The sequence below is a fragment of the Dysidea avara genome, chromosome 7 (assembly GCF_963678975.1).
Source record: "Dysidea avara chromosome 7, odDysAvar1.4, whole genome shotgun sequence".
Taxonomy (NCBI): domain Eukaryota; kingdom Metazoa; phylum Porifera; class Demospongiae; order Dictyoceratida; family Dysideidae; genus Dysidea; species Dysidea avara.
Window position 1 is genome coordinate 12,237,017 of NC_089278.1, and position 24,285 is coordinate 12,261,301.

The following is a 24,285-nucleotide window of genomic DNA, read 5'->3' on the forward strand; positions in this document are numbered from 1 at the left end:
ACTTAAAGAATTCTACTACATTGCAAGTTATTCAGTAGGGAGTTCAGGTACAAACATAGACAGTTCAGCTACAAACACGTTCAGCTACAACCAAATCACCCTGTAGAGAGTTCAGCTACAAACAAATCACCCTGTAGAGAGATCAGCTAGACAAAGTAACCCTGTAGAGAGTTCAGCTACAACCAAATTACCCTGTAGAGAGTTCAGCTACAAACAAATCACCCTGTAGAGAGATCAGCTAGAAGAAGTTTCCTTGTAGAGAGTTCAGCTACAAAGAATAATACTGTAGAGAGTTCAGCTAGAAACAAGCTACCTTATAGAGAGATCAGCTAGAAACAAATCACCCTGTAGAGAAATCAGCTAGACAAAGTAACCCTGTAGAGAGTTCAGCTACAACCAAATTACCCTGTAGAGAGTTCAGCTACAAACAAATCACCCTGTAGAGAGATCAGCTACAAACAATTGACCCTGTAGGGAGATCAATTAGAAACAAGTCACCCTATAGAAAAATCAGCTAAAAACAAGTTACTGTATAGAGTTCAGCTACAAAGAAACGACCCTGTAGAGAGATCAGCTACAAACAAGTCACCCTGTAGAGAGCTCAACTACAAACAAATAACCCTGTAGAGAGTTCAGCTACAAACAAGATACCTATAGACAGTTCAGCCACAAACAAGTCACCCTGTAGAGAGTTCGGCTACATTTCAAGTCAGCTGATAGAGAGATCAGCTGCAAACCAGTTATCCTGCAGAGAAGAATTGGCATAATAAATATTATATAAAATTACTGATAAAAATCACAAATAGTTAAAGTATTAAAAATCTGCTTTAACTCTTTTTCTTCTTTCTGTGGTAAAGAAAAAAAGACAGGTTAAAAAAGCCCCCACTTTGGTGTATACAAATACAAAAAGAAGTGATATCTAATCCACAACAGCCAAGCTGTAAAAAAAGGGTGCGGCCCCCCATGCTGAAAAAAGATGTGAAATCCAACCAAGTAATGGCTGTGATGGTAGGTTAATGGTAAAAATTTTAATAACGACAATTCAGGTGAATTTGGTGCCGCTTGGTCTTGGCACCAAATACATCTGAATTGTCGTTATTAAAATTTTTACCATTACCCTACCATCACAGCCATTTCTTGGCCGCCACCTTGGATTTCACATATTTTTTCACCATGGCCTTTTTGGGGGCCGCACCCTTTTTTTACAACTTGGCTGTTTTGGATTAGATTTCCATATCAGTATACCTCTAGAATGTATATTACTTTTTGAAGGAAGGTGTACTATACTCTAAAAACAGGTGTCTATATGCTGACAGTATAGCTGGTTTTTCTTGCAGATAAATTATGCTTTCATACTATGATCCACAATATTTGGGTCAAAATTAAATCGCCTATGCTTCTTTGAAAAAATCCTGAAAGGCTACATGCACTCAGCTTGGCTGTTTTGGCTTATATATGTAGTGTCTTGTAATGCTTGCCTACATAATATGTATGTGCAAATTCAACATTTAACAAACCCATCAGGAACTGCAACTGGTGTGGGTATAACAGTAGTAGTAGTAGTAGTAGTAGTAGTAGTAGTAGTAGTAGTAGTAGTAGTAGTAGTAGTAGTAGTAGTAGTAGTAGTAGTAGTAGCAGTAGTAGCAGTAGCAGCAGCAGCAGTAGTAGTAGTAGTAGTAGTAGTAGTAGTAGTAGTAGTAGTAGCAGTAGTATTAGTTGAATCATTGACAATTGATGACATCACAAAACAATGTTCAACCTTACACAGTGATGTGTTAAGATAAGCTTCAGCAAAACTTGTTGTATTGGGACAGTTGAAGGTAAAATCTATCATGGGATCTGCTACAAAATCATTAACAGCTTCAAAAATAATTTCAGTCTCTTGTGCACATGTCCCTTCATTTAACAACATATCACAATCCTCAGAACATAGGTGCTGGACAGTAGTACCATTATCAGTACAGGGTGGATAGATGGTTGCACACACTGCTACTTTCAGATAATCTCTGCAAATTTCATTAGTAACATTAGTCTCTATATAGTTTATGATATAGGATTCCAACTCTGTTAAATCCAAGTCATCAGTATAATTCAAATATGACCCATTGCTTCTGTGTTCAATGCACAAACTATCATTGGGAATGTCAACACAGGAACTGAAAGACAAAGTAATTTTTGATCAAGACAATTGTGTGTCATGTAACCTGAGAAGCTACCTTGATGACACATAAGTGTGTTACTAACACTGACCTGTGTTACTAACACTGACCTACATATCACACATTAGAAAAATATTGTAAACTGTACCAACAATTGACCGTGATTAATTATTGAAACTACTGCAGCATACATAATGTAAAATGTACAATGTTGTCATACAGTACAGTAGTAATGTATTTGGAGGTTAGCACCTTTTCATAAAAAGGTTGACTAGAAATCAAACTCACGGTAGTATCCGTTAGGTAGAATCAAGCCCAAAAGTGTCTCCAGAATGGCCAAAAATGCTTCAGATAGGTTGCTACGGAATTGAAATTTTTTTATTCAGTAACTGACTAATGTCTTCAGACAAGCGTAACTCAATAACAGCTAAGACTATGGGCTTGATTTTTTCATGTTTCAGCCCGACAGGTGCTTTTGGCATACTGCGGTACGTACAATGCACACATCACGGACTTACCTTTGTCCTCCTTTGTGTCCCATTTCTTTTTGCTGACAGCCCAAGGTGTCAAAATGCAGTAGTGCAATGGCTTCCCTATGTTTGTAAATGGGGATAATCCGTATTTTCCATGGTGACTGGTTTGATTCAGAGGCAATTCTCCTACTGTTCTTCGTTTGTAATGCTGTGTGACGGGCTGAGCATAGCTGAAAATGAAGCATAATGGCTGAGCCAGTAATTGATAGTTGGGGTACACATTCAGATAAAACATTAACTCTGGCACTATTCTTTCTTTTGATGCAGTATGCGTGGGTTCACCAGTCATAACAATGTTACTAAAATGTAAACAACAAGCATAAGGAATTTTAAGTTTGATTAGGGATCATAGAAAAAAAAGTAGGGAAACAAGCCTATACCTGCAGATATACTAGTGGACATTTAATCCCTACTTCACTGAATTAGGGATTAAATGTCCACTAGTATGTCTGCACGTGTAGACGACCTCCCTTGTTTCCCTATCTATGATCCCTAATCAAACTTTAAAATTCCTGATTGAAAACATGGTTTTCATTGCATGTTGATATTATACTTGAGTGATTCTCATCAAATGAAACATCTGCAACATTGTAACAGAACAATGGTACAGCACAAAAAAGCCAAGCTAGAGCAGCGTACACTTCGGGGGCACCTGAGAATTATGTAAAAATCTTTCATTAATTGCTATCAAGCAATAAAAGAATATATAGGTGAACATTGTTTAGATATAAATAAGCATAAGGAAAGATTAGGAATTTAAAGTTCAATTAGAGATCATAGAAAATAAAAACAACTCCAACATCTGCAGATATACTAGTGGACATTTAATCCCTACTTCAGTATATACCCATAGACTGAAGTAGGGATTAAATGGCAACCTCCCTTGTTTTCACTACTCTTTATTTCTATGATCCCTAATCAAATTTAAATCCCTAATTTACCCTGTGCTTGCTTGTTTACTTTTAATTATGACTGGTGAATGAAAATACCATCCATGGAGTGACTGCACATGTAAGTTACAAAGTACTTTAAAATCATTAACTGTACCATATGTGACACATGCCAATACTACAGGGGCCTGGGGGCATGCTCCCACAGGAAAATTTTGAAAATTGAATGCTTAGAGATTGAAATTGAGAGCACTTTCAGTGTATTTAAATAAGATACTCCTATAATATTATCCGCAAGTGCAGCAAATACAATCACTTTGCAAAGTATTGTAGAAGCTTCCGCACAACTGATGCAATTGAACAGAATGAAGATTCATATTCTGGAGTCAGTGAGCAATCATTATTAATTTATTGGCACCATCACCAGTAAAACAAAGATTAAAGGGGATGAGTGTCACACATCCTTACAAGTTCAAAACCTCACAGTCCAATTCATAGTTGACATCTCATTCAGTGTTTGTTTAAGCCATTCTCGTGGTGCCACTGGCTGGTTTCGTGGTGGACACAACTGGAGCCACTAATGAATCCCCAATGTAATAGGGAGCTTTAAGGCCTTCAAACAACTTTGGGTACATCTTGGTAATGTGAGTCATGCCATGATCAATGTTGAGAACTGTTTGACAATTTCAAGCTTCTGGGATGCAGACAAACCAAGTATAGGATCCTGTGTCTGGGATGCAGACAAACCAAGTATAGGATCCTGTGTTATGTCTACAATGTAAAATTCTAACTGCTGGTGATCATAGGTTAGGCGGCTGCATCCTACCACCTTGAGGTTTCCACCACTGTAGCTGGTCAGTTTTACCACTGATTTGGTCAAAGGTAGTTTATTGCTCAATTGGTTATATACTCCCTAGGATAGGATGTTCAGAGAACATGGGGGAGATAAGAAAGGTTTATGAACCCAATGACTGGGTAAATTCATTGGTGGTATTTGAGAAACCGAAGTCCAAGAAATTACACATCTGCCTTGACCCCAGGCCACTAAATAAAGCAATTTGATGGAAGCATTTTCAATTACCAATTCTAGAGGATATCACAACCTAGTTATATGGAGCACATGTATTTTTGAAACTAGACACCAATTATGACTACTGGCAAATTCCCCTCACTGAAGAAAGTCAGCTGCTCACCACTTTTAACAGTTCGTTTGGGCGCTATTGTTTCAAGCATATGCCATTTGGCATCAAGCCAGCCCAGGAAGTGTTTCAAAAAAAATGTGCCAGGTGACCTACGGGGTGTAGGATAGTGTTGTTCCAGTACCAGCTTGTTATTTCAGTTCCAGTTCCAGTTCTAGAATCATAAACATTTGGAATTACAGTTCTGGTTTCATTTCTAGAACTATAACTGTTAGAATTACAATTTCATTTCCAGTACTGGAACCATAACCTTTAGAATTACAGTTCCAGTTCTGGAACCATAGCATTTAGAATTACAGTTCCAGTTCTAGAACTACAACCTTTAATATTACAGTTCTGTTTTTAGTTCTGCGTAATTAGTTTAGTGCTCCATTTCTAAAACAATGCATAGTGTGCGCTAAACTATGGGTTTTGATTTGAATGTGTTATGTATCTAGGCAGAGCAACTACTATAAAACTAACTATACATGCAAGGCATTGATGCTCCAAGGCTTTCATTATGAGGGATGATTTGAAGTTAATTATCAAACATTAAACTAGCACATTTCAGAATGACAGAAACACCTAGGTGGTGAGAATTATTGGTTTCACTTCTGAATCAGTGTTGCATTGGGTGTATACAATCACTGGACTGGATCGTGGACTAGACCAGTGGACAGACCACATGGACTGGACCGGTGGACAAGCCATGGACTGGACTAGTGGATAGAACATGGACTGGACAAGTTTCTTTCTTTTTATTGCAAGTATTTAGGAAACTGGTTGTAACTACAGTATTTTTTCCACAGTGGCACTAAATTTAGTATATACATGTAGGTGGACCTGTCAACTTACAGCTTGTATATGGAAAAGCAAGATTGACAGATAAACTACAGCTACTTAATTTTGCTTACTTGGATGCCCATAGCTTGTGTTAGAGGATACATGTGTGACAGACTAATATTTAGTAAATATTATAAATTAGATGATTGTTGTATTAGGGTAGGAACTTTAATTAGAATATAATGAAGTATGATGTAATGTTTGAATGACTTAGAATCAATTAGTCTGCCACGTTGTGTCACCTGCTAACATTTGGAGATCCGTGGAAGCCAAGCAATCCAGGAGTTGAGGGCGTCGAAGGACACTGAGAGGAAACCTACAGTCCTGTGGAAGATTGGAGACAGTTCCATCTGAGGTGCGGTTTCCGTGTATTAAAGGAAGTGATATGGACCAGGAAATCTACGAAGACGAAGCAGAGCAGTATTGTTGTTAAGTATAGTAGTGTCGCAACTGTTGTTGAACATTATTTGTGGGGTGAGAATGGGTGTACTGGTATACCATACAGTGCACGTGACACAGCCATGGCCACAGAAAATGGGTCGACCCACGTGATATCTGATGAATCCCAGGAGGGACGAATAATAAGACTCCCCCTTAATTCCCAGCGCCTCACTGCTTTGCAGTTAAAGCGGGTGGGAGCAGCTTTGGGGCTACCGACAGCTAGCAGCCTCTATGGATGAGGTGTGTCAGATGATAGAAGGGAAGTCATCGAGTATTGGCCATGAGCCTAGTGGTGTTCAGATAGTGTTCGAACCGTCTGGGGCAATGGCTTTACATGATGAAGATGGTGAATTCATTAGGGAGGAGCCAAAAGTGATCGAGACGGAACCACACCACGATGAAGAAGGTCCATTGCAACCCAATGACGTTGGTGAAGTTGAGGAGCTCCGTGGTGCGCTACAGAAAGCGAACGAACAGATAGCAGCATTACAGTTGGAGGTAGAGAATCTAAAAGCTCAAGTAAGCCAGGGAAAACAAGGATTAAAGAGATATGGCATACCAGCTGCGAGGAGCTCCTCAAGCATGATGAAGAACTGGCAGCAAAAGATAGAGAAATAGCAGAGCTGAGGAAAGCACACAGTGTCATTGAGCTACAGTCTAGTGATTCCCAATCAGTGCTCAGTGAGAGCACCATGGGGTCAGCTTCTAGTCATGAGACAAGAAAACGTGCTGGATGAGGCCCACCCATTGACTACTTTACAGGAGAATCACCAGAGGCCCTCCTTGATGATTGGGTCCCCTTGTTGGAGAGGGCTGCAACCTGAATGGGTGGACGGAGGAGGAGAAATTATTACAATTAGCAGGGTATCTCAGGGGAAGCGCAAGACAAGAATGGACATTGTTAGGTGCAGACAGTAAGAAAAATTACTCGGTTGCCATTGAATCACTCCGCAACAGGTTGGATTTTGGACGCCAGGCTTAGGCTACACAAGATTTTCGCCATCTCAGACAAGAAGACCATGAAAATGTGTCTGACTTCATCTGCAGGCTTGAACACATCTTCAAGTTAGCTTATGGTAGAGATCCTATGTTAAGGGAGACAAGAGCAGCTCTTCTCTTTGGACAGATGCAAAATGGTTTAAAAGATGAGCTTATGGCTGCTCCAGCCATTTCTGGGGCACAGAATTATGACCAACTATGCTTGTCAGCAAGAAATGAGGAGAAAAGGCTACTAGAACTGAAGAAACGACAAGCATATACCAAGGTGCAACACGCAAGGACAGTGATTCCTCAACCAAATTCATTAAGGAGGAATGAGGGAAGATTTTCAACTAGTGGCCCTCGAGATAGAGAGAACCGGCTTGCCATCCGATGTTATGTGTGCAACAAGTTGGGCCATGTGGCAAAGGACTGCAGATCTATACCCAGCGAAAGCCATGGTCAGGGAAGCTGGCAAGGGTATTAAGACAATGGTCTACAGCGTGTGCAAGCCAGCACTGACAGTCAAGGAAGTGATGGCTTATTAGGTTTGGTAGATTCATTGTACTCAGACGATTCTGATGGTGTGAACTTGGTTAAGATAACTGACAAGGGTAGTTGTTCTCGCTGTGTCACATTAGAGGTGCAGAGAGTGCCAGTGGATGGAGTTATAGATACTGGGGCAGATATTACAATTATGGGAGGTGAAGTGTTTAAGAAGATAGCAGCAGTAGCTAAGCTGCGCAAGAGTCAGTTGAAGAAGGCAGACAAAACACCCCACAATTATGACCAGACTCCATTCACACTAAATGGTAGGATGGACCTAGACGTGACCTTTGAGGGGGTCACAATGTGTACCCCCATATATATCAAGACTGATGCTCAAGAGCAGCTACTCCTCTCTGAGGGAGTCTGTAGACAACTTAATATTGTCTGGTACCATACTAACACCAGACCAAAGAGTCGAGTAGTTAAGGCAAGACAAACATGTCAGAGTCCTTCGAGAGAGGGTACGCAAGAGGAGTCAAATCAGGTGCCAGTAGAAGATACTGTGGTACCAACAGTGACAGTTAGCTTAATTAAGTCCGTTCGAGTGCTCCCCGGGCAAAGTACCACAGCCATAGTGAAGATTGGTAAGGTCACCCCAGTGGGAAATTCATGGTTGCTTGAGTCCAGCACAGAGGAACTGAGTGATTGGGTAGGAGTGCAAATGGAAGACTCTCTCCTTGACCCTAGTAGAGGGGAACAGGCCAAGGTCAGGCTCACTAACATGTCGGGGTTCACACAGAAGTTGGATGCTGGCATGATACTAGGTATACTGCCCAGCCAGTGGATATGGTGGAGCCAGTTTTAGAGGATACCATGGTGAGATTGGTTAGTGGTGATGCAGAGCTCAGAATAGGCCAATTATTAGAACTAGTGGAGATGCCAGAGGAGAGAAACTGATTTAGTGCAGATTGAGATCGATACACTTGATGCAGTACCAAAAAGGCAACCAGTGAGACGAATGCCCTACTCGGTGAGACAAGAGGTGGCCAAGCAATTGCAGGACATGCAAGCAGCAGGTGTAATTACCCAGTCGTGTAGTCCATGGACAAGTCCAGTGGTGTTGGTGAGGAAAAAGGATGGGTCTCACCGATTCTGTGTTGATTATCGTCAGCTAAATGCGGTGACTAAACCAGACAGATATCCTCTCCCTATTATTTTAGCACCCTTGATCTTGCCTCTGGATATTGGCAGATACGTGTACACCCCAGGTCGACAGAGAAGACAGCATTCATCACTCCACAAGGACTATTCGAATTCAAGGTTATGCCATTTGGGCTGACCAATGCCCCCTCTGTTTTCCAGCGGCTAATGCACAAGGTATTGAAGGACTTGAATCCAGCAGAGGGACCGGATTTTGTCTCAGTTTATGTTGATGATGTGTTAGTGTTCTCTTCAACACTGGAAGAGCATCTGCAGCACTTACAGTTGGTGATAGAGAGGCTACATGAAGTAGGGATGAAGTTGCAGCTGGCTAAGTGTCACTTCAAACTATGTATGGTGAGATAGGCAAAAGCCTTAACAGAAAAAGTTACTCAAGTTATGTCTTAGTTAAATACTTGAGATGCTTTGGTTGCTGTTTTTGTAATGTGGTTTGACCAGGATAAAGATTTATTTAGTAGGACACCCAAATAGGAACGTTCTTCCCTTACATCTAGAACATGGTTTTCAAAATGGTAATTGTGTTGAACTGGGTTAGGTGAACAGGAGCACCTGATAAGTACAAAAAATTGTGGCCCATTGGGATAGCAAGTTGAGGTCGTGTTGAAGGATTACAAGAATCATTCTCGGATTTAATATCTCGGTATAAAAATACAGTCATCAGTGAATAGGCGGATGGAAGATGACACTTCATTAATATATAATAAAAACATTAAAGGACCTAAAACAGTACCTTGAGGCACACCTGATAAGACAGACACTGATGGAGAGGAAGTACCATTAACAACAACAACAGACTGTGTACGTTGAGTGAGCCATGATTTAGTCCAAGTCATAACAAGATTATAGTTTATTAAGAAGACGTAGATGAGGGACAGTATTAAAGGCCTTGTTAAAGTCCAATAATATTAAATCAGTCTGAAATCTGTCATCCATAATAGCATGGAATATGTCCTCTACTAGTGAGATTAGCTGTGTTTGACAAGAAGACCCTGATCTAACTCCGTGCTGGTTATTGGGGCAAGCCCCACACAGGTCGGTAGTCAGTGTACGTTGTACAAGCATTGCATGCATACGTACATTCTTGTGCCCGAGAATTTATGTTTCGGACATGGAAAGCCCCACACTACATAGTTGATGCGTATAGTGTACAAGCGTCGTGTGCGCAAAAGTTTACATTGAGGACACGGAAAGCCAACGTGCTGTTTGTGAGACAACTCATGCCTGCAGTATGGCCAGCAATGAAAGACCAGAAAAGAGAGACCAAGGGCCAGCAACAGAAGAGAGACTAAAGAGGAGAAAGGAACACTAAGAAGACAGGTGGAAACTGCTGAACAAAGAGAAGCAAGGTCTATGAACCCTTTGAAGTATAATCGTTTGTGGCCCTATATTAATAGGCTCGCGTAGCCAGACCACATTTTCTTCTTTTGTATTGGGTCAGACCGCTTTATTTTCTTTGGGTCTTCAAACCACCTCTTAAAATCATCAGCTGATGTTATGTGAGTACACACCATCCATAGGCCATGGCTTTCATCGTCCTTCCCAATATCATGTACTTCTTTAGTAATTAAAATTTAATATTAAGTAAAATTCAGTGGCACCTTCTTTCATGCTTTACTTTACACAGGAACATTTGCTTCTGCTAGGTCACTTGACATTCTGTCTATTATTCAATCATTTATTCATTACCAATGCAGCACCCAACTCGTCAATATAGCTATAGCAAACTGCTAAGTTACTGAGAACTGTTAACCATTTAAATGTTTCAAGATCAGTGTTGAATATAGATTTAGTTCTTGGCAGGAATTAGTAGAAGTAAGTGTTCTGCCTGACAACCTGTGCTTAGTTGCTAAATAAAAAAAGGTAATTAGCTAATTCACATTCATAAAACAATACCAACTTTATCATCAGGCTTGCCCCCCATCATGCTTTTAGCATTTGTCTAGTCAATTTGGATATGGTCCATTATGGAGTGAAATATTACGTTCCATTATTTTACAACATGGTGCTGCTAAAGAGATTGTTGATAGTTAGATGGATCATTATGATTTCCCTTCTTGAACACGGGACAGATATTTGCAGTAAGCCAATCAGAAGGAAGGATTCCTGAGGTTCAGTGACTGCTCGTAAAGATAACTTGCTAAATAGGACCAATGTGGTGGATGTTAATGCATACGAAGTAGTATGTGGGTTTTTGGAATCCCCTATGCCTATAGCAGAAGGAAATCAAAGGAAATTTAAGCACATCATTTTAAGGTTGAAAATCGGTCTCTTGTTCTATGGTGAATGGAATGGCGGTAGCTACGTATTTAAAAGGGAATGCTCTAATGGTATTCCGACCTCTCGATACCCATTAACCCTCACTGCATTAGTGTTACACTGAAATAAAAAGCGTTATGAATTAGCTCTGCAGGTTAGTTTGTGAAATTTCCAGTGTTTCTGTGATTAACATGTTATTAATCGATCAAGTGTAGGATTTTGTAGCCAAAAGCTTCTATATACCGTATAGCGGGTTATTTTCGAAACAGAAATTTTCGTACAAAAAGCAAAACATGAATTTCGAAAGATTTTAATTTTGAAGAGTGCATATTTCGAAGTCCGGATGGATTTCAAATAAACGGAAAATCGTGTCATAAATTATGAAGATGCGTGAATGTTTGCCGAAAACTGACTTACTGAAAGAATAATCCCCATTCCTGTGCACTGGAGAGAAGACTGAGGGAGTCTCGGGTGGAGTGAACTCACTGTCACGATCACGCTCGATCATAGCTAGCTCATAGTATCCTAATCACCATAGATTGTAGAGCAGACGGCATCAATTACCATTCTGGATCACCTGTTTTCTGGTTATTGGTACAGTAATGATACAGTTTACCCATTATCATCAGCAATACTGAGCTAAAACTCAAGGAATACACGAACGAATCACCAAAAGTTAGACGGTTGCTTTCACTTGTGGGAATTTATTTTCGAAAAACAACCGGACGTGGGAATTTATTTTCGAAGAGAAGGGCCTCTTCGAAATATCCGAAAATAAAAACCTTTCGAAAATTACCAGCTATACGGTATATGGTGATATCATATTTCACAAGTGGTAATCACTTCCATACCGCCAATTAATGCGCTTGCGACCAGGATCAAGAAGTTTGATCGCCAAAATATTGCCTTGATCACTTGATTTCATCTTTCCAAGAGCCTTGATTCTTGATCATCAACCGTAAAAGCTTAGTAAATTCTCATGTTGCCTTTCAAAGGTGCTTGGTTGCCACTTTTGTGGACGCCTTGATTGCTTGATTCACTGCAAAAATATCCCTTGATCACTTCCGGTCGCAAGTGCATCAATTGGTAGTATGGAGGTGACTACCCTTTGTATCATGATACACAAAAACTTTTGGCTACTCGAGCTACTAACTGTACATACCGACGTATACAAAGAAACATATATACGTACAAACAAAACCGAACAAAATACTCACTATTCACTTTCTTCGCTCGTACAAGTTATCGAGTTTGTTGATAAAACTCCGCAGATTCCTAGCATAGACAAATACGCAACAAGTGAATTTACTAAGTTTTAAACTAGCAAATATCCTCACCGATACAGCCAACCACTAGGCAGTACACATAGGAGAGCGACATGCCACAAAAGGATGATTACTGCGAAGGGGTATCCAGATAAGCCCTGCCCTGTCACGTGATCGTTTGCGCACGTGATACAATATTCTAAACGTACGTTCGCGAATCATTCGACCAGATCGCTGGCGACTGAGTGAGTACTACAGGTAAACGTTGCTCCTTGAAAAGATGGAAACCAGCTTGAATATATTATCAATGAATTGCTGGTAGGTGAACGGTATCTTTATTTAAATTTCAGTTTTATATATATTTTGTAACCGAGATTTTAATCCTCGTGTGTAGGGGACTGAGGGTCTTATCTGCTCGTAGGCGAGAACGACTAACTGGTATTGCTAAGGAGTTAAAAGCTTATGATGTAACTGCTTTACAAGAAGTAAGTTGTCGTTTTGACATTAAGTTTGTGTTTGCCTAAATTGATGTAAAAAAAAAAGTTCACACGCAAGGAGATGTCACTTCAATGACCACTGCACTATATGATCTGTGGCTGCAGTCAAAATGAAGGACTATGTTTTTCTAGGGTAGTCAAAACTGCATAAGGAAATTGTGTGAGAGTGTATCTCAAAAACTCAGATTTTGCAATTGGTCAATGGTCTAGGCAAAGTTTTGACAGAAAGTCAGCTGTAAAAATCAATCTAGACCAACTTTGATTGTGATCCAAATTATAGTACAGTGACTATTGGAGTGATATTGCCTTAATGATTATTTGCTGAACAGCATAGTGTAGGATTTGGTGTATTTATATGTACTCCAAAGCTCAAACATTTTAACCAAACATGTACCGGTATATAGATTCTTAGACCGACTAAGCCTTATTTCGTGTGGGACAGGAAAGGTGGCCACAAAGCCATTTTTTTGTGCTGCCAAACTCCCAGGCTTGCTCCCTGCTTGATGGCCACCAAGACCAGCAAACACAGTGACATTAGAATTCCTGACCCAATCACCAAATCGTGTCCTGCTACCTTATAATTACTTACACACTCAGTAATTATGCAGGGCTGTGTGTTAATAAAATTTCTGGTGTCTCGATAATGCTACTCATTATCACGATACTTGCATAAATGTTACTCTAAGCCATCACCAATCATAATGGGGTGAAAATTATCCAGGAAATGTTCAATATCTAATGGGTTTCCTGTAGTATGCAGAAATTTACTATTATCTGATAATGAAAACTACCTTCTTTATTATATGAAAGTTGCATGTATGCTACCGGAAAATAATGACATTACATTGATACCTTTCATAATAATCTTATTGCACAGCCCTAATCAAGTACTCGCTATAAAATAAGGAACTTGCCCCCCCCCGTACTAATATTCACACTAAAACAGGCTGGGAATTATTCTGGATAAATAGAAAGACGACCGTTATATTGTACATGTATAAACTGTACAATATGAAGATATTTGGCAAAGAAGTTAGATTTTTGTGATATTCTAATAGAACAGTCACTACTCTAATAGAGCATTCAATTGACAACAAATGTTCAGTGTTGCACATGTTGTCGTGTGCACCATGCCTCATCCGAGATAAGACATTTGAGAGTCAATTGTCTCCACCTGTCTCCATCAATGTATGGTAGTGTCTTGTTTGTTTTTAACTCAAGGATTTAAGTTGCCTATTCTAGGAACAAATAATTTACCCATGAAGCCATGATTACACAATATAATTACGCACTAGTCCAGGAAGGATCCGGTTATCCCAGAAACGGACCCTCCATTGTCATGTCCATTTTAACACTAGTAGTGCATCTTGCTATGAAACACATAAAAACAATTAGTAGTAAGTTTTAAAAAAATTCTTTTTGTGATTTATAATGCCATGCTACGTTGTGGATACAGCTGTTAATGGGTTAAATTAACATATACCTTGTTTACATTCTAGTGGTCACCTATTGATACTCTAACAACTGCATATGTCATTACCAATGATTCATGTGGGTGTATAGGTCCTAAAATTTCTGTTGTATGTTTGTCACTGTAGTTGTCTTGTGTTTGTGTGGGCAGGTATGGAGTAAAGAGGATTATGAGATGATGAAGGAGATTACTGGAGACCTGTTGCCATATTCTCACATGTTTTACAGGTATGTATATGATACTGGAAATTGTTGATCTGATGGGAATGTTGATGTCTGAAAAGCTGTATTTTATAAAGTTTACAGTTATGTTATATTATTGAATAACTAAATGTTCATCTGAATTTTATTTTTAAAATGCATGCTGAAAGCTTAAGTGTAGATCATTGCATGTATCCGAGTATCTGTGGCTGTCTGGCTGAGGTTATTAGAATAGCCGAGTCCACATCATTTTGAGAGGCTATTATAAAGTCTTATTGCACTGTATTTAGTATATTATTGAACAAGGACTGGCGTGTGTTTTGTACATGCTGTATGTTGTGTAGGAATGTGAAAGTTACAGGAGATATTACTTGTGTCATTCACACCATGTAAACATACAATCTCTGGACTCCTTATGTACAGTGCATAAATGCACACAACAACCATGGCTGCAACTAATTTCACTAGTGCTATTTATACAGAAGCTAGTAAACTACTGAACACTACGTGAAATACTATACTGACTTACACAATGCTACATATCTCATGCATTATTCTTTTTTAGCTCAGTGATTGGAAGCGGATTGTGTGTGTTCTCAAGATATCAGATTGTGTGCTCTTGTTTCCACCAGTTCGTGGCATCAGGTGGTGTATTTGACTTGTTCACTGGAGAGCTGTTTGCTGGCAAAGGTGTGGGCATGTGCCGTCTGAAAATATCCGATGATTGTTACGTCTCAGTGTACAATATACATGTGAGTGATTATATGTGTGATACATGCAAATATCTGAGTATTACGTAACAAGAATTTAGTAAAGCCAACCACTTTGGTATAAATACAAAAACCAGTGCACACTTTCTTAGTTTTCCATTTTGTTCTTGTGTCATTCATAACTGTTAGTGTTAGGTCTGTCACACATCATGATCCTAGCCTATGATAACACGTTGTGCTGAGAAGGTTTGTAAGGATAATTGTAGGGATGTATAATTCGTCCTTTGAAATGTTTGGCATGGTATGAAATTAGTTCAAAGAATTCCGTAGGATAGAATGTTGCATCCAACCTCCTATAGTGCCTTGTGCCACTGTACACAAGTAATCCTACTTGACTTGTTACTACACAAAGGCTAGGCCATGGTGGTAGCCACCTGTGGCACTGGCAAGAACTGCTTAAAAACCTCACAGTCTGACCACTAATCAAGTTTGATTACCACACAAATAATCAAATGCTCATCACAGAAGCCACCATTTTGAAAGCTTATTGCCTGCTTAGAAAGCCAAGTTGTTGCATTGATACTACATACACATGTGTGGAGGTTTCCAGGGGAGGGGGGAACTGCCAAGGTTACCATGTACATATGCCCCATATCTAGAATCCGCAATAAAATGGAACACACTTTACGGCCTTAGGCTGAATCAGAAGTTTAAAAGTTATGAGTTGTTGAGTGCCCATGGCATCACAGCAACAGGTGCATATAAACTGTTACAGTTTGAAGAAGAGGCTTGAGTGATGACGAACAGTGAGTGACACATGGCACAGTTTTGATTACTGACCACACTTACATTATAGATAACACAAAATAACCATTTCATAAGGAAGCTTAGGTCTTAACAGGAGTAAAGCACTAAAGCACATGTGCTCTAAATAGAATTTTCCATGATATCTCTTGGATTTGTCCATTTGTCATAACAAACATATAGCTACAATGTTAGATTCTAGCTCCCATAATTGAATTTTGTTAGACATGCTTACAAGAATTCGAAGGAATGTACAAGTGATAACTGGTTGCCTGCTATAGGCTATTAGCCGCAATATAGGGAGAGCATAGCGAATCAATGAACGGAAGTGAAATTTGGTCTTTCTGCTGGCAGGTCTCTATCATAGTTGGCTAGAAACCTTCTAACCAGTTTAAGGACCTTCTAGCAGTCTCTTAGTGTTTTTTACAGACCTCATTATCCTCCAAAGATCAATGCTTATTATGCATACCATTATCTAATAAGTGTATATGATGCCCTATCTCTCTTTTGTTTCACTAATTTCTATCATTGGAAACTTACTTCCTTTTAAAACTAAGTGTACCGGTGGTAATTACTAGTGATTACCGTGACTTGACTGAGGTATGAATGATGGTAGCTATTACAACATAGCCATGTGGGAAAATCCCTACTTGTCTTGACTGAGCTACATAATAGATTAAGGGGTGTGGTTGCCATGTCTTGTTTTCTACAACAAAACTATAGCTGATTGCAGCTAGATCATTAAGGGACATGGTCGCGAAATTCACTGGTCGTTAAGTGCGAAGCAGTGTGTTCTGATTGTTTAGGGGTATGGTCGGATCAGTGATCATTTATACTCGGTTTTATTGGTGCAGCTACATGTACGTATCTACTCCATGTAGTGGCCTTTACTGTGATCAGGTAGGCAAACCAAAGATTGGATCTTGGTGATTTAAAAATATTCAATATCCAGCTGTCTGTGAGTGTTTCTTGTTTTTAATGCTGAATTTGAAGTTAGATACACTAAAGATATTCTGTAAAAGTGATTTCATCACGTATCATATCAAACAGTGCGGTAGCCGAAGGATCCCCCAAAAATGAGCATGCTGCCTAAAATTTTGCCTTTAAAAATCATCCTAGAAACACCTTATGCGACAAAGTCACCTTTATAAGGTCAATGCCATGCCTATAAACATGATCTTGGTTGATTAATAATGATCGAGCGTTAATATTAGTCCATCTATCATCAAATACAGCATTAAAAACAAGAAAACACTTGCTATAGAATTTAAAATCACAGAAACTGAAAGTATCATCTGACAGCCTGCTTGCCTGACCGCAGTTGCAAGGCTGGAGGCCAAATGAAACAACATACAGCCACCATTTTACGCCACAATAGCAAACTCACCAGTGGGATGTGCCTTCTGAGGTTCTGACGAGTGTGTGTCCTCTACGCCTTGTCTTTCCTTTTATCTTCAATCAGGCTGTCTTCATCCTTCTTCATGCGATGAAACTATTTTGAGACATTAATTTTCCCATAAACACTTCCTTCAGCAGCATATTTGGATGCCACAAATTTATTTAAATGCTTATGCTTGGTAACTTCACAATAGGTTTAATACCACACCTGCTCAACCATGCCTGTTAACGTGATATTGGTTTATTAATAATGCTCGAGAACTGCCTGAGACCACACCTCTTTACAATCTGTTTACTCGATTACAATGACATACCCCGTTATTATTGTTCTAGCTGTACTCATAATGCTAGCACAATGAAAATATGCCACACACCTGGTAGTGAAAGGCTAACTTGAGATACTCTAATACAGCAGTCACCTTAATAGAACAGTCACACGTATATGCTATAACAATAAAAAGCCTAATAAACTAGTATATTAAAAATTTAATAATGAAGTAAGGATCCATGTAATAAAAAGTAGTGAAACAAAAGATGAATGATGGTATTACAGCATAGCTTGGTGGGAAAATCCCTACTTTGGCATTGAAGAAAATGTTTGTTATAATATGCCAATGTAGGGATTTTTCCACTGCTATTCTGTAATACCATCATTCACCTCTTGTTTCACTACTTTTTATTGCTTGGATCCCTAAATTAATTTTAATGTACTAGTGTGTATGAAGGTTTTTAATGGCAATTTACAGTTTAGAGGAGAACCCTACTAAACAGTATGGTAATACTTAGTCTGTTCTGAGGAGTACTCTAATAAAGCAGTGAACTAAAAATGACTACTCACCATTCAGTTTCAGGAGACACCTCTTTTGAAAATCTTGGGTAAACTATTAAACTGTTGACACAAGTGTAAGAATATAAAGACACACGAGGCACAACAACTATTATCACGTGATTCTCAACCAAACACTAATTACATTCATTACATTACAAAAGGAATATATAACACTACACATCTCCCCCCTTAAATGCAAGTCCCCTTATACAGAGAATGTCCTACAAAAACATTTATATAAAGTCAGTATCCATAATAATCCACTGGACGAATTACATGACCACTTCTAGTTGTCCTTTCTTCCTGAGCTCAGGTTGTCGTCTACTGGATTTGGAGAATCACCCTCCTCTTCTGTGTTGCTTAGCATGTGTGAACAGGGGAGGTTCCCAAGTGAGGGTTTCAGTAGGTGAAGTGTCCTCCAGCAATAATGGGCGGATCCGATTCATGTGAATTACTTGTTCTCTTGTTCCCATCTTCACCTTTACGCTTGTTGCATCAATTTGTTTCTGTACCACCCAGGGTCCTGTCCACCAAGCATCAAGTTTCCCACGAGTTGGGTTGCTGACAAGTACTTTCTGTCCATTTGCTAGTCTGATCTCATCTCCACTGCGGTATGACTTCTGTTGCTGTGCTGCTGACTCAGTTATATTGGCTTCCACAAGTTCTTTTAGTTCAAGGAGCTTCTTCCTGTCTGTATTCAGCAGGATCCAGTGCCTCAGGAGCATCTAGAGAATGGATAGTTGGGGAAGGGGGGTTGCGCCTAAAGAGGACTGCATGTGTCGACAGGCCTGTGACACAATGTTTTGTAGTACGATAAATGTATAACAGCAACTGAAGATAATCTTCCCAATCTCCCTCGTTCTGTGTGTAAGTGCGTAAGAGGTGTAGCAGCATCCTGTTCATGCGCTCTACCAGACTATCTCCCATAGGGTGGTAGGGAGTAGTGCGAGATTTCGAGATCTTAAATGCTTTGCAGAGTTCTGACAGGATATGGCTCTCAAAATTGTGCCCCTGATCTGAGTGCAATTTTTCTGGTGGGCCGGATTTGTACAATTCAATCTGCCTTTCATGGCAATTGGCTTCTTGGAAAAGTAGCCTTGTGCCACCAGGATATATTGATTGCCATATTGTGACATCGGTACCTTCAACACATCTACCGCAACTAGTTCCCATGGTCGAGAGGCAATCACTGGTTGCAGCGGGACTGGAGTGTGGGGTTGAGCCTTGGCAGTTTGGCAGTTGAAGCAGTGGCTACAATACCGGCTCACTGCTTTGGCCATGCCCACCCAGTAGGCTGCCTGTGAGAGTCTATCAAATGTTTCTTTCTGCACCCTGATGCCCTGCCTGATCATGAGATTCAGGATTGTTGCAGGGACTGGGGAACAACAAGAAGCATCTTCTCATTAATCATAGTTGGGATTTTACCTGACGATATAATACTTCATTTCATGTAAGAGCTTAAGCTGGGACCACAGCTATTTATAGCAGCGGAGGGGAAACTTTTGCCACTTGGGTGCAGTTGGCACGACACCCGGATGATCTTTCAACTGTGCTCGAACTATTGACAGCACCGGATCCTTGTCCTGGGCTGTGGAAAGTTGTTGTAGGGTCATTGGTTTCTCCCAGGCCACAAGTGACAGTGGCAATCTAGACAGAGACAGCACTGTCCTTCCCTAGAATACCACAAACAGAGCCATGCTCGTTCCCAACGCCTAGAGTGGTGGTCCCTCGAACTGCGTACATACGACTTTAAAGTAGCTTATCGCCTAACCACTCCAGGAGTTTGTGGTCTGTCTCTAGGGTGAATGAAGTACCTAGAAGTTAGTGGAAAATTTGCATGTGGCCCACACAATAGCCAGGCACTCCTTCTCTGTGGCAGTGTAGTTTTTCTCTGCTGAAGTTAATGCCCTGCTAGCAAACTCTATGACAGTGTGTCTTGAGGTGGAGAATACTGCACCTAATCCCACATCAGAAGCATCTGTTGTTAGTGTGATGTGGTCTGTCCTTCTCAGGATTGGAGGTGACATCAAGCTTCGTCAGAGAGTGTCACATGCTGTTTGGTGACGGGCTGTCCAGGTGAATGATGCCTTGTTGCTGGTGAGATCATTGAGTGGGGCGGAAATGTTGGCAAACCCTGGAGCAAAGTTCCTGTAAAAGTTGGCAAACCCTAAAAAGGACTGGAGCTCCTTAGGAGTTTTAGGTACTGGCCAATCTGCAATAGCTTTAGTCTTGTCAACAGATGGAGAGACTCCTTGGGCAGAGTACTGAAAGCCAAGATGAGTGATTGAACTCTGACCCAGAAGGCATTTGGTTCCCTTTAGTGTGAAACCTGCTGCTGTCAACTTCTCTAGCACTTGTCGTAAGTCATCTGTGTGGGAGTCCATATCATCTCAAAATACAATAATGTTGTCTACATAATTGTCAACACAATCATGGCACTCACAGAATAATTCATCAAGGCCACGCTTACAGGTCTGAGTGGCTCCTGTTAATCTGTAAGGCACAACCACAAATTCCCACAAACCATACTGGGCTGAAAGCTATCTTTTCTATGGATTCTGGGTCCATTGGAAACTGCCAGTAAGCACTCTTCCAAGTCCAACTTAGAAAATACTTGTTTGCCTGCCAGCCGTTGAATAGGTCTGTCTGCCCTTGGAACTGGGTATGAGTCCTTCTTGGTCACACGGTTTAGTTGAACAAAGTCTACACAAATGCGTATCTCTCTGGGCACATAGACTGCTGGGGCACACCATGGACTACTACCGGGTTGGATGACTCCCTCTAGCACCATGTCCTTAAGTTGACGTCGGACTTGGTCAACAAGGTGGAAGGGGATGGGTCAGGGTGGGACCTTCACTGGTTGTGCGTCCTTCACTGGTTGTGCGTCACCTGTATTGATGAAGTGCCGTGTGATATTGGTTTGTCCTAGCTGTTGTGAGAATAGTCCCTTGTACTCATCTATGACTTCCTGTAGGGATGGGTGAGCATACTCGGGCAGGTCAAAATAACAGTGACTAGTGCTTTTTGGTGGTAAGTCCTGTTACAGATCCTCGTCCACAATCAGGGGATTGCAATTCTCAGTCCTCCAAGTGTCTAGGGGAAGCTTGTATGTTGGGTGCTCAGACTGGTGCACTGTTCTGCCTTTAATATCTAGGACGATGCAATATTGAGACATGAAGTCGCATCCCAGTATGACAGGTATAAATAGCTGGTTAACCACTATGAAATTGTGATCTGTTGACAGCTCCCTTAGAGTCACTGTCATCAGTGATGTGCCTAGTGGTGTAAAAGATCTGCCATCTGTATTAATAAACTGAATGCACTGCTCAGGGGACATGTTTGGGACATCAACATGCTTCTTACTAACCACTGAACAGGAGGCCCCTGAGTCAAGAAGCGTTTGTGTTGCCTTGTTATTTATACTACCTGTTATGCATGTAACTATATCTTGATTGTGTGGGTGTGTGATTGCTGGAATGTGTTGTGCGAGCACTCACTTATGTCTGGGAGCACTTCCTGCTCGCTGAGTCGAGATGCTCCCTCTGCCATTTCCCTGGTCCTAGCAGTTTCGTACTAGGTGTCCTCTCTTCTCACAATTAAAACAGGTTGGCACTGTAGGTGGATGCCGCATACTACAATTCCTGGCAAGATGATCTTGCCTACCACAATTGTGACTTGTCTTCATTGTGTGCTAAGAGTCATTAGCTGTTCAGACAGATTCTGTAATGTAGCCTCCATTTGGTCCAATCTAGTAGTTGCCACTGTGTCCTGAACTTGGTTGACGACCTTGGCTTCATCCGCTCGGCTATAAATGCTCTCTGGCCTTGGCCATAGTTTCTGCAATGGTGCCTTTAGGCAGGAGCTTCAGCTGAAACGTGACCTTCTCTGGAAGCGAATTAATTAGGTGAAACCTTAGCTTGGTATCTCTCACATTCGCAGGAAGTCCCAGTGTTGCCCTGTCCAGTAGTCTTTCTAGGTCACAAGCTGATTCGTCAGTACTCTCTCCCCCATCTCGAAACTTTCTCAAGGATAATCTCTCGCTAGCTGCCAGCCTGTCTTCTTCAGTATCTGGACTAAGGAGTGCAGCCTTTAAGTGCTCGTAAGTGTCCGTTTCAGTTTCTCTCAGAGAGTCGAAAACCGCCCAGGCATGGCCCCTAAGCAATGTAAGAAGATGTAACAGTTTCTTTGCAACTTCCCAGCCATTTGCTGCCACACAGACCTCTAACCTCTTGAACCACGAACATGAATCTTCATCATGTAGGGTAAGTCCTCCTCCTGTCACCATCGGGTTTTGGCACCAATGTAAGAATATAAAGACACACGAGGCACAACAACTATTATATATGATTCTCAACCAAACACTAATTACATTCATTACATTACAAAAGTAATACATAACACTACACAAGTTTTGAGCATTGATGAGTGGTCCATAAACTGGTCCATAAACTGAACAGCTGTACTAGCACCACTGACATGGTTTCTCATGCAGTTTCCTCAGCTGCTTGACATATATTTCTACACTGATTTTAATGTCATAGCTACATGTGATATGTGTTTAGTTATTTAGTTGATCGCATGTATCAGATACCTACCTATTATTGATTTCACAGACTAATCCTGATTTTCGAGAGAGCCAGTTGTTTGAATGCATGCAGTTTGTTCACCACACTAGAGGGAATGATCTTGTTGTGCTGTGTGGAGATCTGAACACATGGCCTAACCAACCTGCTTTGAAATTGCTAACCACCTGTATGGAACTGCAGGACCCATTCTATCATGAAGATTGTAGCTACACGTCTTGTCCTGCTTGTGAAGATTCCTACACATGTAATCGTATTGATAATATGTACAAGAGTAGGGGATCAATGCCAGAAAGGATTGACTATGTAATGTATAGTGACTTGAAATCTAACTGGGTATTTGCTAAAAGGAAGTTCAACATTACTATGGAGGGGTTGATTCCAGGCAAAACATTCAACTATTCTGATCACGTTGGAGTGAATGTATTGTTGGGAGTACAGCACAGGGAAGAGGTTGCAACTACTACAGAAATACAATTTAATTCTGGTTAGTGAGTTGTGCATTGTAATGTTATTAAATGTAGTCACTTTGTGTAGAAAATAAACAAGCTGTATTCAGAGAAGTGAGGAGTTTGTTAGCAGAAAGAACAAGTACACTGAAGCAGTTATATTTCTCCCATTCCAGGTTGATTTATAGCTGGATATTTTTGCTACTTCTCATGGTCATTGTATCTATAGCCATCACATATTATTTGGTGTCTTTTGTATTGCAAGCTGTATTGTTTTCATTTTTATGGTTAGTAATTGGTAGGAATGTGATAGGTTCATTAGTTGCACTGGGCCAACTATCAGGACAGCAGAATGTACTCAGTGATCTCCATTACTATATGACATAATATGCTTCATTATTAATTGATATTTATTGTAGACATTTATTTCATACATAATATGTTTTGTATTTAATGTAGTAGTTGATTGCATAATGTTGTCAGGATAGGTCCCTGATTTGGTATGCTTAATCAGCCAATTGCTTGCTTTTTAAATTAGCTATAATATTATACTGATACCTGATCCACTACTTATAACTATTTACACAAAGCTATGCCATGCATCATGGCAATTTGATATTGTCAGTCATCAAGAATAGTAATCTATGTACAGAAATAGGTGTATATAATTGATCGATTTCAAATGTTGGTAATAATATGCTATAGCTGTTTGGAAGAACTTGATGTAACTAGGCTCAGCAAAATTTTAATTTGGCTGTTTCTTTCGGTTATCCATATAGTGATGCACTGTCCATGTGGAGAAATTTAACAGAAATTTTACTTCGCCACTCAATCATTTCATAGCCATGCTGTAGCTATTTGAGGACTGTGCAAGTATTCTAATACATAAATTGCATTGTGATGCAATAGCTACTGCACGAATTACATAGTTTCATATAATAGCAAGCGATCATTTTTAAATGGCTATCCATAATGCCACAAGTTAGCTGGCTGCATATTTCACTGCAGCTTTGGTCTAACAGTCAAATGTGACATTCATCCATGACCAAACAAACACAGTTCATTCTATTAGAAACTACACACCATTTGTG

At 40.3% G+C, this 24,285-nt stretch overlaps 2 protein-coding genes across 4 annotated transcripts in view; one reads left to right on the plus strand and one right to left on the minus strand.

Annotated features, from left to right (window-relative positions):
- The window catches only part of LOC136260490 (uncharacterized), a 26,876-nt gene extending 14,442 nt beyond the window's left edge, over nucleotides 1-12,434 (minus strand). The window contains exons 1-3 of the mRNA XM_066054228.1: nucleotides 12,326-12,434; nucleotides 12,206-12,263; nucleotides 1,518-2,156 (exon numbers count right to left, since the gene is read on the minus strand). Of these exons, the coding sequence (XP_065910300.1) occupies nucleotides 1,518-2,156; nucleotides 12,206-12,263; nucleotides 12,326-12,368 (740 nt within the window). The 5' untranslated portion in view covers nucleotides 12,369-12,434. The remainder of the gene's footprint in view (nucleotides 1-1,517; nucleotides 2,157-12,205; nucleotides 12,264-12,325) is intronic.
- On the plus strand, nucleotides 12,429-23,810 carry LOC136260491 (putative neutral sphingomyelinase). 3 transcript variants are annotated; one of them, XM_066054229.1, is made up of 6 exons: nucleotides 12,429-12,571; nucleotides 12,648-12,738; nucleotides 14,372-14,448; nucleotides 14,987-15,173; nucleotides 22,776-23,232; nucleotides 23,283-23,810. In XM_066054229.1, exons 1-6 carry the CDS (start codon nucleotides 12,534-12,536, stop codon nucleotides 23,579-23,581), a joined length of 1,149 nt encoding a protein of 382 aa, XP_065910301.1. In that variant the 5' UTR covers nucleotides 12,429-12,533; the 3' UTR covers nucleotides 23,582-23,810. The 3 variants fall into 3 exon arrangements, with proteins under 3 accessions (XP_065910301.1, XP_065910302.1, XP_065910303.1); XM_066054230.1 differs by lacking the exon at nucleotides 12,429-12,571 and having other exon boundaries at nucleotides 12,680-12,738; nucleotides 14,349-14,448; XM_066054231.1 differs by lacking the exons at nucleotides 12,429-12,571; nucleotides 12,648-12,738 and adding an exon at nucleotides 14,297-14,301 and having other exon boundaries at nucleotides 14,349-14,448.
- The last annotated feature ends 475 nt before the right edge of the window (nucleotides 23,811-24,285 follow it).

Excerpts from the sequence above, each read along its gene's own strand:
- LOC136260491 (XM_066054229.1), top strand. The coding sequence starts at position 12,534 with ATGGAAACCAGCTTGAATATATTATCAATGAATTGCTG. Across the intron at positions 12,572-12,647 it reads ATATTATCAATGAATTGCTG|GGGACTGAGGGTCTTATCTG; the intron begins GTAGGTGAACGG and ends CCTCGTGTGTAG. Across the intron at positions 23,233-23,282 it reads AGAAATACAATTTAATTCTG|AAAATAAACAAGCTGTATTC; the intron begins GTTAGTGAGTTG and ends CACTTTGTGTAG.